Consider the following 14,533-nt stretch of genomic DNA (forward strand, 5'->3'; position numbering starts at 1 on the left):
TACACCAAATTCCTTTAGAAAAGATACAAAACCGAGTTAACAGATTACAAACACTGAGACCCCCACACTGCATTGGCCTCTTGTTGTCTTACTTTTACAGCTAAGCATGTGGAGAGTCTCCTGCAAACCTGCTTCTAAGTAATGACAGTTATGAGCTTTATTACATTCAGGTACAAGCATCCCCCAACTGTAGCTTCCTGTCTCCTTTTATGACAGGATGACCCCCAGTATGCATAAATTCCTCTCCCTCTACACAATTACACACCCTCAGGCCTATAGCTACACCAAACTGAAACACACAGACATTCACACATCCTTCCCTTTTCCTCTGATCTACAGCTGAACCCTCTCATCTAACAAATTTACCACATCATATTTTAATTATGTTTTCTTTTACTCACACTGTACAGGTGATGATGGCAGGGTGGAAATACATTTTCTTGCCTAGACCTTCCCATTCAGGGTGTAAACTGGGGTAGTCTAGCCCCAGTTTCATTGGTTGAGCCTCCAACATTTACAATATAATGTAGTCATTTTTCCAGAAAATAGATAATAATCAATTTGTCATTCTACCATTATAAAGAATTAGTGTTCAGTGTATGCTCGGCTTAAATTGACTTTGATGGACTTGTTCTCAGCTGGCCTCTAGCAGGGTCAGCTTCATCATGTGAAGGTATTTGCCTGGTGACACAAAGTACCTGCAAATTCATCTTTTCTGCTTTTCAGAGAAGGATGCTGCACAGGTGTGGTGTCTCTGTGGTCTATTATTATTAGGACTAGCCACATAATGTGTTGTACTCGTCAAGTGACACGTCGAGAGAAATCCACAATAGATAATGATTGTTTGCTTTTGTTTATATATCCACTGCCTTGAATACACATGAATGTTATAAAGTTTACTTTGCTTGTTCTGGAGACAGGTCAGGTGAGCTGTCTCCAGAACAAAAAGAATTCATTGGATAAGGATGAGGGTGTTGTCAGGCCAATAAAAGCTTTGGATCATGTTTGAATGAGTCATTTATACTGATTTGAAGCTGCATAACGTTCTTGAATGCAGGCAAACTGACACTGAGAAGGACAAAGAAAAGGTATTTTCACAGAAGATTTCTTTGTTTTATTATTAATTAATAATTAATAAGTATCTGTGAAATATCAGTACAGCATTATGAGCTGACTGCAAAAGTAACATTTCCTAATATATTTTTCATATGTTATCATCAAGTTTAATTTCTGCACCATGAAGATGATGACTGGGTTTCTGCATGTGTGTGTCATGATGACTTTCACACACAGTCTCTGTGAGTATTTAAAACACAGAAGTTCCTCTCTCACTTTTTCTACATTATCTATACATACATACTCTGTATATATAGAATATACATGCAACACATGACCAGAGAATGGAATATCTGAAATTTTGTCTTAAACCCATGTTTGTAAAAAAAAAAGTGTCAAGGCTTTGCAAAACTGAATTAAACAATCTGAACTTTTTCTTTGTCTAAACATGAATGAGAATCATTGTACAGTAATTTCATATAATATCTAAGCCTATGTATAGATATACCATGACTATACTGTATATAAGGACATGCTGATCAATTTGAGTTTGATTTGTTTGCATTTTGCCAATATCGCTTCACTTCTGTGAGTAACTTGCATCACAAATTTTCTACTTCTTTTTAATCACTTTGTTACTAATCACAAACAATATTTGTGTGTCAAATAAAATGTCTTTTAAACTGTCTTTGCAGCTGTTCCAGAGGAAACAACTGTACCAGGTGAATATAAATGTTGCCTTTTAGTGGGAATATACTCTATTTTGATCCACTAGTAAATAATTAAAGCGATTAATCTACAATACTAACTGCAACCAAAAACATCAACTAATGCAGATGCAGACTGTTTGGGAACACTGCCAGAACCTTCACTTGGAGCACATTACTTTTTTTCCCCTCCAAAAGTCAGGCATACAGAAAGTCTACACAGCAGACTCATTTTCATGTGTTCTTCTTTATCTGCGATTTGTTTTTAAAAATATTGTACAATAACGTAATATAATACACATTATAAGCTTGTGTAATCATACATTTATTATACTGTACATAAGGACATGCTAAGTGACATAATTCTTAGTTTGCATTTTGCTAATATCTCTTCACTTCTGTAATTTACCTGCATTTTGTATTTCTTTTTAATGTTGTAAAACGTAGAAGGTAATCAATGACACCGCAGCAACGATACACTGAAAAAAATATCTGTGGTTCAAACTGTCTTTGCAGCTCTTCCAGAGGAAACAACTGTGCCAGGTGAACCTAAAAGTTGTCTTTTAATGAGAATATTTTTTTTATCCACTAGTAAATATTGAAAGTTTTTACCCTATGAAGTTAATTGCAACCAAAGAACATTTTAACTCATGCAGATGGAGACAACTGGGGAACACCACCACCTCCACCATCTACAGAAGGTGGGTATATTTATTGAGTATATGGATTTATTTTATTTTTTTCCTTCTTTAAAATTCAATTTGAACATAAGGAAAATCTACACTGCAGATTCAGTTTCATGCTTTCTTCTTTATTTGTTATTTGTTTGCAGATGACTCATTTGGGGGCTGGCATCCATCTTGCCCAGATGGATGGAGTATGCACAGTCAACAGTGCCTCCTCTTTGTTCCAAAAAACATGATCTGGGACGATGCTCAGGTAACAAGGTTGACCTTTTTTCCTATTAATAAATGTTAAATTTTCTTGGTCACTCCATGCTGTTTATCTCCACCGTAGAATAACTGTCAGTCTCGTGGAGGACAGCTTGCATCCGTGTATAATGACCTTCAAGCTGATGAGATTCATGAGGAGCTGAAGCGTGCTGGACATGATCATGGAGCATTTTGGGTTGGAGGCCATAATAGTCCAGGGGTAAATAGCATGATGTCTAACATTTTGTGAAACAATTGGATTTTTTAATGAATATGAATTTATATAATATTTTATTTTGCTTTAACAGAATCCTTCTTGGTCCTGGAGTGATTATATGGGAATCTCTGCTTTTGCTGACTTTTGTAATGGAGACACAGCCAAAGATGAGCACCACTGTTTGCAAATAACTTTTAGTGGTAAGTCTATCAAGTGTTTAAAAAAACAAAACAATCTTATTTGCATTCATCTATTTTGATTATCACTTCAAGCTAATTACTAGTCTATCAAGTGTTTTAAAAGTATGTATTAAAGTATATTTTTCTTTTCTTTGAAAGATATTATTATTGCACTGAGCATTGTTTCTTATCCTAGAATATTTACAGTTTGTGTTCCCAGTGATGCATCATAAAATAATTGAGATTTTAGAAATAAAAAAAATTACAGACTTCTGAAGTTACACAAAGCTATCATGTTATGTTCAAAACTTCTATGCACTGGGTTATTAATGGGTGGATTAATGTTGTCCTTGATTATTGCTGTCCACTCACTAAGATGTTAATTGTGCGGTACAAAAAATAACTGTAAGTATTGTGTACAAACATGGTGGGTCAAACAGATTAAAAAGACATTGATATTTATATATAGGCACAGAACACTGAATTGAGTAACATAAACGGCTGTGAATCAGGAAGTAGAGCAGTTCATCTGGTAATCCAAAGGTGATGCTTCAATCACTGTTTGTGTCAGTCTTCTTGACAAATACCCTTTAATGTAAATACCATTACCATTTACAAATACTGTAATTTCACAGTTAGTACTGAACGAACTAAAATTACACTTATTTGCTAAACATTGTCACCCCATGTTGGAAACCTTTTTTAGTCTGAGTAGCACTGACTGTGTGTGATTTTTGTGTTTTATTTTGGTTTTCTTGCAGAGGAAAAGAGTGGATGCTTAGAGAGCATGGACTGTGAAACTGAGCTCCCATCTATCTGTGGAAACATTATTATGTAATTGTGAATCAACTCTATAATGCATCAGTAAAAAGCACAATGATCTGCATTTTTCTTTCTCTGTATTTCCACACCATCGCTATGATGCAAGCAATCAGGCATCATGTGCAATGAATTGGAGCTGAATTTTCTGTATGATTAAAAGAAAGCTTTCTCCAGACCTTTACTTTGTAGAGTGAATTGTATTTCATTCTTAAATTAAAACTATTAGCATTGCAATTTGTCTGTGAGTTATTCACCACTAACATTAGCAAATTGAATACAAAATGTTTTTTTTTAAAGTTCATGTCCAAATGCCCCCAAAGAGCTGTGCCTTCCATGGGATGAGATGTTTATTCATGGTGACATAGAAACTGTCAATCATGTTCTTCTGACAGCCAGCAGGGTGGAGGTAAGGTTACCGACCCTGCTGCTTACAGAGATGTTCCTCCAAACTACAGCATGACTGGGTTAAGATAAGGAAAGTCAATGGTAGACACCAGAATAGCCTGCAGTCTGAGTAAAGTATTGTAACCCACTCCCCACCCACTCAGGGAGGAGTTGAATATGAGTGCAAATAACCAGAACACACAGGAATTTCAGTTGACTGTGATTTTAGTTATCAACAACCTCAAAAAGAAATTACAACTTTGGCCCTTTGCTAAATAAGCTCACTGAAAACTCATTGCTCTTAATTATCTGAATTATCCCTTTAAAATGTATTTGGTTAGGTTGCAGCCTTATCTTTCAGTTTGCTCCTCAGATTTATAAAGAGTTGATGGTTGTCTAGTCAGAGAATAGATCAGGGTAACACTTTATAACATGACCTGCGAATAAGGCCCAAGTACCCTGCACTTACACGCAATTCGCATGTAAGTCAGGTTTTTGCAGGAAACAATGAAACAAGTACACTGCAAGTACCCTGTACTTTCTGGATTGCGGGCCGTATTATGGAGTCACTTAATCTCACTTAATTTCCAGGTATTTTCCAGGTAAAAAGACGCAAATTCTTTTGTGAATAATTTTAAGTGTTGTAGCAGCCGAAGTAATTACTAAGTAACTAATGCTTAAGTAATATTCTGCAAAATGGAAGTATACCTATTCAACTGTCTTTATATATTAGCTTTAAAATTAATACAGTGATAATCACTTTTCTCCATTTCTTATTAGAAAATTTACATTGATACGAACAATCAAACTTTGGAGACCATAGGCATCATCTGAGCAAATAATGATGGAGACAAGGTGAGTTTTTCGGTTTAATTCTGGTAGTAAATGTTGCTTCCTTTGTCATATAGTTACAATGGCGAGTGTTCATGTTACACTTTTAGTTCCATTCAGTTTTACTTCAGTAGCTCAAGTTCACAATAACACTTACCTCAAGAAGCTTTATAGAGAGCTAGAGATGGTAAAAATGTAGCTGGCCATTAAATGGATAATTGGCCATTATGTTTTTGTTTTGTTTAGGAGTGTGCTTGGTTTAAAGACGAGCCTTTTAATGTAAAAATCCTCTGAAAATGGTGTCCACTGACACCCAGTATTCTTTAAAACAACATCCTTATTCAGTTTCATGCATGATTGACTGTGCCAACAAAGTGGTTATGGAACAGAAGGGGAGTCGGTAGCAGGCAACATCCTCATACAACAGTAAATATAGTAACTATATTTCTCCCATGATAATTTTATAGTGTAAACTAGGGTAGGATGACAGTAAATATGAGAAAAGACTGCAGGCTTCAGACTATTCTTGAATTTTACTGGTACTATATTTATGTATTTAGGGTGTTGCTCATTAGCATGTAGCCTTCTCTAAAGCAACTGATTGAGTTTTGTGCATGACTGACACATTTTATTATTTTATTTTATGTTATTTGATTTTTAAGGCAAGTCAGTTGTAAATGAAGTAAGTCTGTATCTGATACAGTGGCTTTGAAAAGATTGTTAAATTACAGTAAGTGCAGTAACTACTTTTCATCCCAAGATGATAAGTTTAGGGTGTAAACCAGTGTAGAATGCAAATTTTTACCTTTGCTCAGAATCTGTTTACACTATGTACATATAAAGGTTTTATTTAAATCTGTAACGTGTGATTTTAGCGCTTTAACATTTAAAGCATCCAGCTCAAACACTGACATTTTTTAAATTTATTTTTATTGCGACTTAATAGCACATGAAGTCTATATCTGACACGGTGGTTTTGAAAACATTGTCAAATTACAGTAAATACTCATAATAATTATCATCAAAAGGTCCAAACTAGTTGTCCGTACAGGGGATGATGCCTTGATCTTCCCTTTTAGGATGTAAACTAAGGTAGCCTAGCCATTGGTTGACCCTCCAATATTTTCAATATAGTGTAGTACTGTTTTGAGAAAAATACATGATAACAATTAAGACTTATATATGCTTGTTCTTCCTACACCCCATTTGATACTTCATACACCCTGCCCGGGGTGGGGTTCACTGGTGGTTCGGGGGATGGTCTGGCTGCATCTCGGTTCACTGCTGGTTTTGCATTCCCCTAAAAAGGTCCAGGGGATGAGGGGAAGCAACAAAAAGTGTCCGGGTTGAAAAAAGAGAGAAAGGCAAAATGGTTAAATTTAAAAGGTTTTATTAAAGTTTCAACAACTCAAAGAGACGGTCAAGCAGGTATCAACTTTTAAAAAGAAAACACAACAAAACTCAGTAGTTGGTCAAAAGCCCTGGAAAGTAAGCAAAACAAAGGTTAATCACCAAGCACACTCCTCTCCACAGAGCAGGAGTAATCAAGCAGCATGCACACACACATCTCACCAGCTGCAACACCACAAGGCTCTCTGGCCTTGTTGTGTTGTGCCAACTACACAACTTGTGCCATAGTTGTGTAGTTGTTTGTCTCTATTTGTTAGCCCTGTGACCTGTCCACGCTGTACCCTGTCTCTTTCCCTGAATGGATGGTGTTCCTTTTGTAAGAGTGGTGACTGAGTATAAAGCGTCCTCCAAAGCAACACTGTGATTGTCTCATGATTGACTGATAGTACTGACACACTGCTTGTTGACATTCAGTTACCAAAATGAGTCGAGTCAGCGATTGATACACTGACAGCAACATTTTTGCAGACATTTGACACAAAGCTGGCTTTTAAAATAATAATTTAATGAGTATATTTCTCTCATGTGGTGGTGTCCTGGGCTCATAATGCATTCTGGGCCATACATGTTCCTTTCTCATTGGCTTAAAAAAATCACCTTCAAAGGTATTCATTTCATATTTCTTAGCTCTTGGGTTTTGTGTAGAAACATGTTTATCTACTATATCCTGATCTCTCTCCCTCTCTCCCCGCCCCCTCTCTCTCTCTCTCTTTTGCTTCTAGACAAATATACAAACTTAATAAAATAAAATAAAGAAAGGACTTTATTCATTTTTTATTTGACTGTTCATTCAATTGTTTTTTTTTTTTTATCTCACTGAAAACAGCTTGAGGCCCTTCTCCGCTGAAGTTTGGCCATTCAGTAGCCATATTGCAAGCATAACAACAACTTAATTGATGATATGACAGCAGGCATATTAAAATTTCCCTCCTTATTATTGTAGATTTCATTGTCAAAATTCATTGTTCGAAGTTACGTAATTGTTGTACTTATGCAGAATTTCCAGGTATTTTACTTGAGTATTTTTTGACAGCTTTACTTTCACTCCCAACATCTTTACACATAAATCTGTATTTTTCACTCCTTGCTTTTTCACAATACACTTATTTCTTTAGGTTTTACATATTTGTGGGAAGTTTTTATTTTGCATCACTATGTTTTCAAACAAACAAATAAATGAAGCGAACTATAACACATAAAAGTCAATCCTATTGATATCTCAATCAGCGGGGCTTATCACATAAAAAGACATGAAATGGGAAAAAAGATATAATTTATCCTTTGTATATGGAACTGTACTCAGGGTTTAAAGTGGGCTAGGATGATCTAAAAAGGTGTTTGTGATTCAGATGTAAATAGCACTACAGAGAACAAACTCATGTAAAGCATGAACAGGGAATAAGCCACACAAAACCTCTTGCCAGTGCAACAATCAGGCAATGACTAAGGGAGTGGTTCAGGCTAAAATAGTCACTGTGATAACCCCATGAGCACCAGATTAGGGTAGAGTTGGATGTCTCGAGACCGGTGTTCTGACAAAACGTCCTACTTTGGCAAAACATCCTACCTGTAGGAAAATTTTACGGTGTCCTCTGACAAAACGTCCTACTTTGGCAAACCGTCCTACCAGTAGGATAATTTTACGCTGCCTTATGACAAACTGCCCTACTTTGGCAAAATGTCCTACTGTACGTAATTTATGCACATTTCTGCTGCCACACAATAATTCCAGTACAAATTTAAGTAGGTATGACGGTTTGCCACTTAACTTTGCCCATCAGAGTATGTTTGTAGCTGATATTCATAAAGCCAGTATGGTTTGACACTTCTTTTTACCCATTAAAGTGTGCTTGTAGGTCACATTCACAAAGGTAGCATGTTTTGGCACATAATTCTTCCCCTCAGAGTATGCTTCTAGTTTATAATAACAACGGTAGCATGGTTTGGCACTTGTTTGTAGAAGCAGTCTGCATGCCAAGGTGCTTAAGTTATACAGCTGTCACCATTGAAGTGATTGGAACACCTGACTATATAAACTTTGACAATGAACTCACACCATTATAGTTACAGTATATATTTACTGAATATATTTACAGATATATATATATTTGATATTTACAGATCCAACAGAACACAGGGAGAAAGAAGTGGAAAAGAAACAGTATTCATAACAAATTATGCACATTTTTTTTTTTTTTACACAAGTACTTGACCAGGCTGCTCTTTGTACTTTACTGTGACTGACAGCATATATTTACAGATATATATATATATTTGATATTTACAGATCCAACAGAACACAGGGAGAAAGAATTTCTTTTGTTTGTTTGGTTTTTTTAAATCTAGATATCTGTGTGGAGCTATGATGACTGGGCTGAAATGTAATGTGTTCGTTTAAGCAATCATCCACTGAGGGATTTTATTCCATTTGCACAAGTTAGACCAAAAGAATTTAGGAACTTAGAAATTATGCACTCAATCCAATGATAATAGTGTTGCTGATATCTGCCTCTTTGTGAACAGCTCTACCAGCTTTCTGTAAAGCATTCTGTATTTCCACCAACCAAAAGTGCTTAGTTTAAACATATCCCCTTCCACATCTGTTAAAGAACTTCAATGAAATACATACTAGTTGAACATCAAAAACCAAACCTCTACTTCTGAAGTAAACTTCTCATTTTACTGGGTTATCTGACTACACACGCCGTCATTTGCATCATGGAGTTTATAATACAGAAAAAGGGTGAATTCTCCTCCACTGCTTCTCGTGTTGAAAGGTGTTATTCCTCTTTTACAGAACAAAATAGCTGTACGAGTGTATCTGCAAAACTTGAATGTAAAATTTGGGTCTGTCACTGACTAACAGTGTCATGATGGCCTGTGTGAAGCAGGCAAGAAAGGAAGACCCAAGAGCAGGACTCAAAACCAGGAAGTTAAACTTAAAGCGCATGTATTCTTTTTTCAGATAGATAGATAGATAGATAGATTAACTGGAATTTAACTGGAACTATATTTATTTATTAAGGGTGTTGCTCACTAGTCCTTCTCCAAAGCAACATCCTGATTCAGTTTCATGCATGACTGACACTTGATTTTTGTTTGTTTTCTTTTAATGGGAGTTAGTAGCACAAGTCTGTATCTGTAACAGTGGCTTTGAAAGCATGGTGAATTACAGTAAATACTATAACTATATTTCTCTCATGAAAACACTCATCAAAAGATCCAATCTAGTTCTCTGTTGTTACATAAAGCAGTTTCACCCCTGTTCTTTTTTATTCCTCAGGCCTTCAGAGACTACACCGGACTCAGTAGTCATTTCACAAAACCTTTATTCATCTTCAGTTACGCATGCATCTTCTAGAAGGGGAGATGTGCAAAGCCGGTGTCCCTCTGCAAATCTCCACTGCTTTGTCTGTTTTAACCAATTTTATAGAAGCGACTCCATCATAAACCTGTGTTTGTGTATGTATGAGCGAGCACGTGAGTGCCTGTGTGTGTACGTGAGTGAGGGTGTGTGTGGGTGTGTGTGCATCGTAACAGTTAAAGCACTGTGTGTGTGTCTCTGTGTATGTGACTTCCTGTTGGGCATAAAAGTCCATTTCCCCTCACCCAAGCTACACCAAATTCCTTTAGAAAAGATACAAAACCGAGTTAACAGATTACAAACAGTGAGACCCCCACACTGCATTGGCCTCTTGTTGTCTTACTTTTACAGCTAAGCATGTGGAGAGTCTCCTGCAAACCTGCTTCTAAGTAATGACAGTTATGAGCTTTATTACATTCAGGTACAAGCATCCCCCAACTGTAGCTTCCTGTCTCCTTTTATGACAGGATGACCCCCAGTATCCATAAATTCCTCTCCCTCTACACAATTACACACCCTCAGGCCTATAGCTACACCAAACTGAAACACACAGACATTCACACATCCTTCCCTTTTCCTCTGATCTACAGCTGAACCCTCTCATCTAACAAATTTACCACATCATATTTTAATTATGTTTTCTTTTACTCACACTGTACAGGTGATGATGGCAGGGTGGAAATACATTTTCTTGCCTAGACCTTCCCATTCAGGGTGTAAACTGGGGTAGTCTAGCCCCAGTTTCATTGGTTGAGCCTCCAACATTTACAATATAATGTAGTCATTTTTCCAGAAAATAGATAATAATCAATTTGTCATTCTACCATTATAAAGAATTAGTGTTCAGTGTATGCTCGGCTTAAATTGACTTTGATGGCCTTGTTCTCAGCTGGCCTCTAGCAGGGTCAGCTTCATCATGTGAAGGTATTTGCCTGGTGACACAAAGTACCTGCAAATTCATCTTTTCTGCTTTTCAGAGAAGGATGCTGCACAGGTGTGGTGTCTCTGTGGTCTATTATTATTAGGACTAGCCACATAATGTGTTGTACTCGTCAAGTGACACGTCGAGAGAAATCCACAATAGATAATGATTGTTTGCTTTTGTTTATATATCCACTGCCTTGAATACACATGAATGTTATAAAGTTTACTTTGCTTGTTCTGGAGACAGGTCAGGTGAGCTGTCTCCAGAACAAAAAGAATTCATTGGATAAGGATGAGGGTGTTGTCAGGCCAATAAAAGCTTTGGATCATGTTTGAATGAGTCATTTATACTGATTTGAAGCTGCATAACGTTCTTGAATGCAGGCAAACTGACACTGAGAAGGACAAAGAAAAGGTATTTTCACAGAAGATTTCTTTGTTTTATTATTAATTAATAATTAATAAGTATCTGTGAAATATCAGTACAGCATTATGAGCTGACTGCAAAAGTAACATTTCCTAATATATTTTTCATATGTTATCATCAGATTTAATTTCTGCACCATGAAGATGATGACTGGGTTTCTGCATGTGTGTGTCATGATGACTTTCACACACAGTCTCTGTGAGTATTTAAAACACAGAAGTTCCTCTCTCACTTTTTCTACATTATCTATACATACATACTCTGTATATATAGAATATACATGCAACACATGACCAGAGAATGGAATATCTGAAATTTTGTCTTAAACCCATGTTTGTAAAAAAAAAAGTGTCAAGGCTTTGCAAAACTGAATTAAACAATCTGAACTTTTTCTTTGTCTAAACATGAATGAGAATCATTGTACAGTAATTTCATATAATATCTAAGCTCATGTATAGATATACCATGACTATACTGTATATAAGGACATGCTGATCAATTTGAGTTTGATTTGTTTGCATTTTGCCAATATCGCTTCACTTCTGTGAGTAACTTGCATCACAAATTTTCTACTTCTTTTTAATCACTTTGTTACTAATCACAAACAATATTTGTGTGTCAAATAAAATGTCTTTTAAACTGTCTTTGCAGCTGTTCCAGAGGAAACAACTGTACCAGGTGAATATAAATGTTGCCTTTTAGTGGGAATATACTCTATTTTGATCCACTAGTAAATAATTAAAGCGATTAATCTACAATACTAACTGCAACCAAAAACATCAACTAATGCAGATGCAGACTGTTTGGGAACACTGCCAGAACCTTCACTTGGAGCACATTACTTTTTTTCCCCTCCAAAAGTCAGGCATACAGAAAGTCTACACAGCAGACTCATTTTCATGTGTTCTTCTTTATCTGCGATTTGTTTTTAAAAATATTGTACAATAACGTAATATAATACACATTATAAGCTTGTGTAATCATACATTTATTATACTGTACATAAGGACATGCTAAGTGACATAATTCTTAGTTTGCATTTTGCTAATATCTCTTCACTTCTGTAATTTACCTGCATTTTGTATTTCTTTTTAATGTTGTAAAACGTAGAAGGTAATCAATGACACCACAGCAACGATACACTGAAAAAAATATCTGTGGTTCAAACTGTCTTTGCAGCTCTTCCAGAGGAAACAACTGTGCCAGGTGAACCTAAAAGTTGTCTTTTAATGAGAATATTTTTTTTATCCACTAGTAAATATTGAAAGTTTTTACCCTATGAAGTTAATTGCAACCAAAGAACATTTTAACTCATGCAGATGGAGACAACTGGGGAACACCACCACCTCCACCATCTACAGAAGGTGGGTATATTTATTTGAGTATATGGATTTATTTTATTTTTTTCCTTCTTTAAAATTCAATTTGAACATAAGGAAAATCTACACTGCAGATTCAGTTTCATGCTTTCTTCTTTATTTGTTATTTGTTTGCAGATGACTCATTTGGGGGCTGGCATCCATCTTGCCCAGATGGATGGAGTATGCACAGTCAACAGTGCCTCCTCTTTGTTCCAAAAAACATGATCTGGGATGATGCTCAGGTAACAAGGTTGACCTTTTTTCCTATTAATAAATGTTAAATTTTCTTGGTCACTCCATGCTGTTTATCTCCACCGTAGAATAACTGTCAGTCTCGTGGAGGACAGCTTGCATCCGTGTATAATGACCTTCAAGCTGATGAGATTCATGAGGAGCTGAAGCGTGCTGGACATGATCATGGAGCATTTTGGGTTGGAGGCCATAATAGTCCAGGGGTAAATAGCATGATGTCTAACATTTTGTGAAACAATTGGATTTTTTAATGAATATGAATTTATATAATATTTTATTTTGCTTTAATAGAATCCTTCTTGGTCCTGGAGTGATTATATGGGAATCTCTGCTTTTGCTGACTTTTGTAATGGAGACACAGCCAAAGATGAGCACCACTGTTTGCAAATAACTTTTAGTGGTAAGTCTATCAAGTGTTTAAAAAAACAAAACAATCTTATTTGCATTCATCTATTTTGATTATCACTTCAAGCTAATTACTAGTCTATCAAGTGTTTTAAAAGTATGTATTAAAGTATATTTTTCTTTTCTTTGAAAGATATTATTATTGCACTGAGCATTGTTTCTTATCCTAGAATATTTACAGTTTGTGTTCCCAGTGATGCATCATAAAATAATTGAGATTTTAGAAATAAAAAAAATTACAGACTTCTGAAGTTACACAAAGCTATCATGTTATGTTCAAAACTTCTATGCACTGGGTTATTAATGGGTGGATTAATGTTGTCCTTGATTATTGCTGTCCACTCACTAAGATGTTAATTGTGCGGTACAAAAAATAACTGTAAGTATTGTGTACAAACATGGTGGGTCAAACAGATTAAAAAGACATTGATATTTATATATAGGCACAGAACACTGAATTGAGTAACATAAACGGCTGTGAATCAGGAAGTAGAGCAGTTCATCTGGTAATCCAAAGGTGATGCTTCAATCACTGTTTGTGTCAGTCTTCTTGACAAATACCCTTTAATGTAAATACCATTACCATTTACAAATACTGTAATTTCACAGTTAGTACTGAACGAACTAAAATTACATTTATTTGCTAAACATTGTCACCCCATGTTGGAAACCTTTTTTAGTCTGAGTAGCACTGACTGACTGTGTGTGATTTTTGTGTTTTATTTTGGTTTTCTTGCAGAGGAAAAGAGTGGATGCTTAGAGAGCATGGACTGTGAAACTGAGCTCCCATCTATCTGTGGAAACATTATTATGTAATTGTGAATCAACTCTATAATGCATCAGTAAAAAGCACAATGATCTGCATTTTTCTTTCTCTGTATTTCCACACCATCGCTATGATGCAAGCAATCAGGCATCATGTGCAATGAATTGGAGCTGAATTTTCTGTATGATTAAAAGAAAGCTTTCTCCAGACCTTTACTTTGTAGAGTGAATTGTATTTCATTCTTAAATTAAAACTATTAGCATTGCAATTTGTCTGTGAGTTATTCACCACTAACATTAGCAAATTGAATACAAAATGTTTTTTTTTTAAAGTTCATGTCCAAATGCCCCAAAGAGCTGTGCCTTCCATGGGATGAGATGTTTATTCATGGTGACATAGAAACTGTCAATCATGTTCTTCTGACAGCCAGCAGGGTGGAGGTAAGGTTACCGACCCTGCTGCTTACAGAGATGTTCCTCCAAACTGCAGCATGACT

General features: G+C 35.9%; 2 protein-coding genes across 2 annotated transcripts; both read left to right on the forward strand.

Annotated features, from left to right (window-relative positions):
• Positions 1 to 971: 971 nt before the first annotated feature.
• On the forward strand, positions 972 to 4,147 carry LOC102079288 (lactose-binding lectin l-2-like). The gene is made up of 9 exons (XM_019354773.1): positions 972 to 1,088; positions 1,223 to 1,298; positions 1,752 to 1,778; positions 2,280 to 2,306; positions 2,420 to 2,464; positions 2,596 to 2,702; positions 2,781 to 2,915; positions 3,004 to 3,112; positions 3,853 to 4,147. Exons 2-9 carry the CDS (start codon positions 1,238 to 1,240, stop codon positions 3,927 to 3,929), a joined length of 588 nt encoding a protein of 195 aa, XP_019210318.1. The 5' UTR covers positions 972 to 1,088; positions 1,223 to 1,237; the 3' UTR covers positions 3,930 to 4,147.
• A 6,974-nt stretch (positions 4,148 to 11,121) lies between these two features.
• Positions 11,122 to 14,305, forward strand: LOC109199421 (lactose-binding lectin l-2-like). Its single transcript, XM_019354763.1, has 9 exons — positions 11,122 to 11,241; positions 11,375 to 11,451; positions 11,905 to 11,931; positions 12,433 to 12,459; positions 12,573 to 12,617; positions 12,750 to 12,856; positions 12,935 to 13,069; positions 13,158 to 13,266; positions 14,011 to 14,305. The coding sequence occupies exons 2-9, from the start codon at positions 11,391 to 11,393 to the stop codon at positions 14,085 to 14,087; spliced, it is 588 nt and encodes a 195-aa protein (XP_019210308.1). The 5' UTR covers positions 11,122 to 11,241; positions 11,375 to 11,390; the 3' UTR covers positions 14,088 to 14,305.
• Positions 14,306 to 14,533: the final 228 nt, after the last annotated feature.

This window comes from Oreochromis niloticus, linkage group LG3 (genome assembly GCF_001858045.2).
Source record: "Oreochromis niloticus isolate F11D_XX linkage group LG3, O_niloticus_UMD_NMBU, whole genome shotgun sequence".
Taxonomy (NCBI): domain Eukaryota; kingdom Metazoa; phylum Chordata; class Actinopteri; order Cichliformes; family Cichlidae; genus Oreochromis; species Oreochromis niloticus.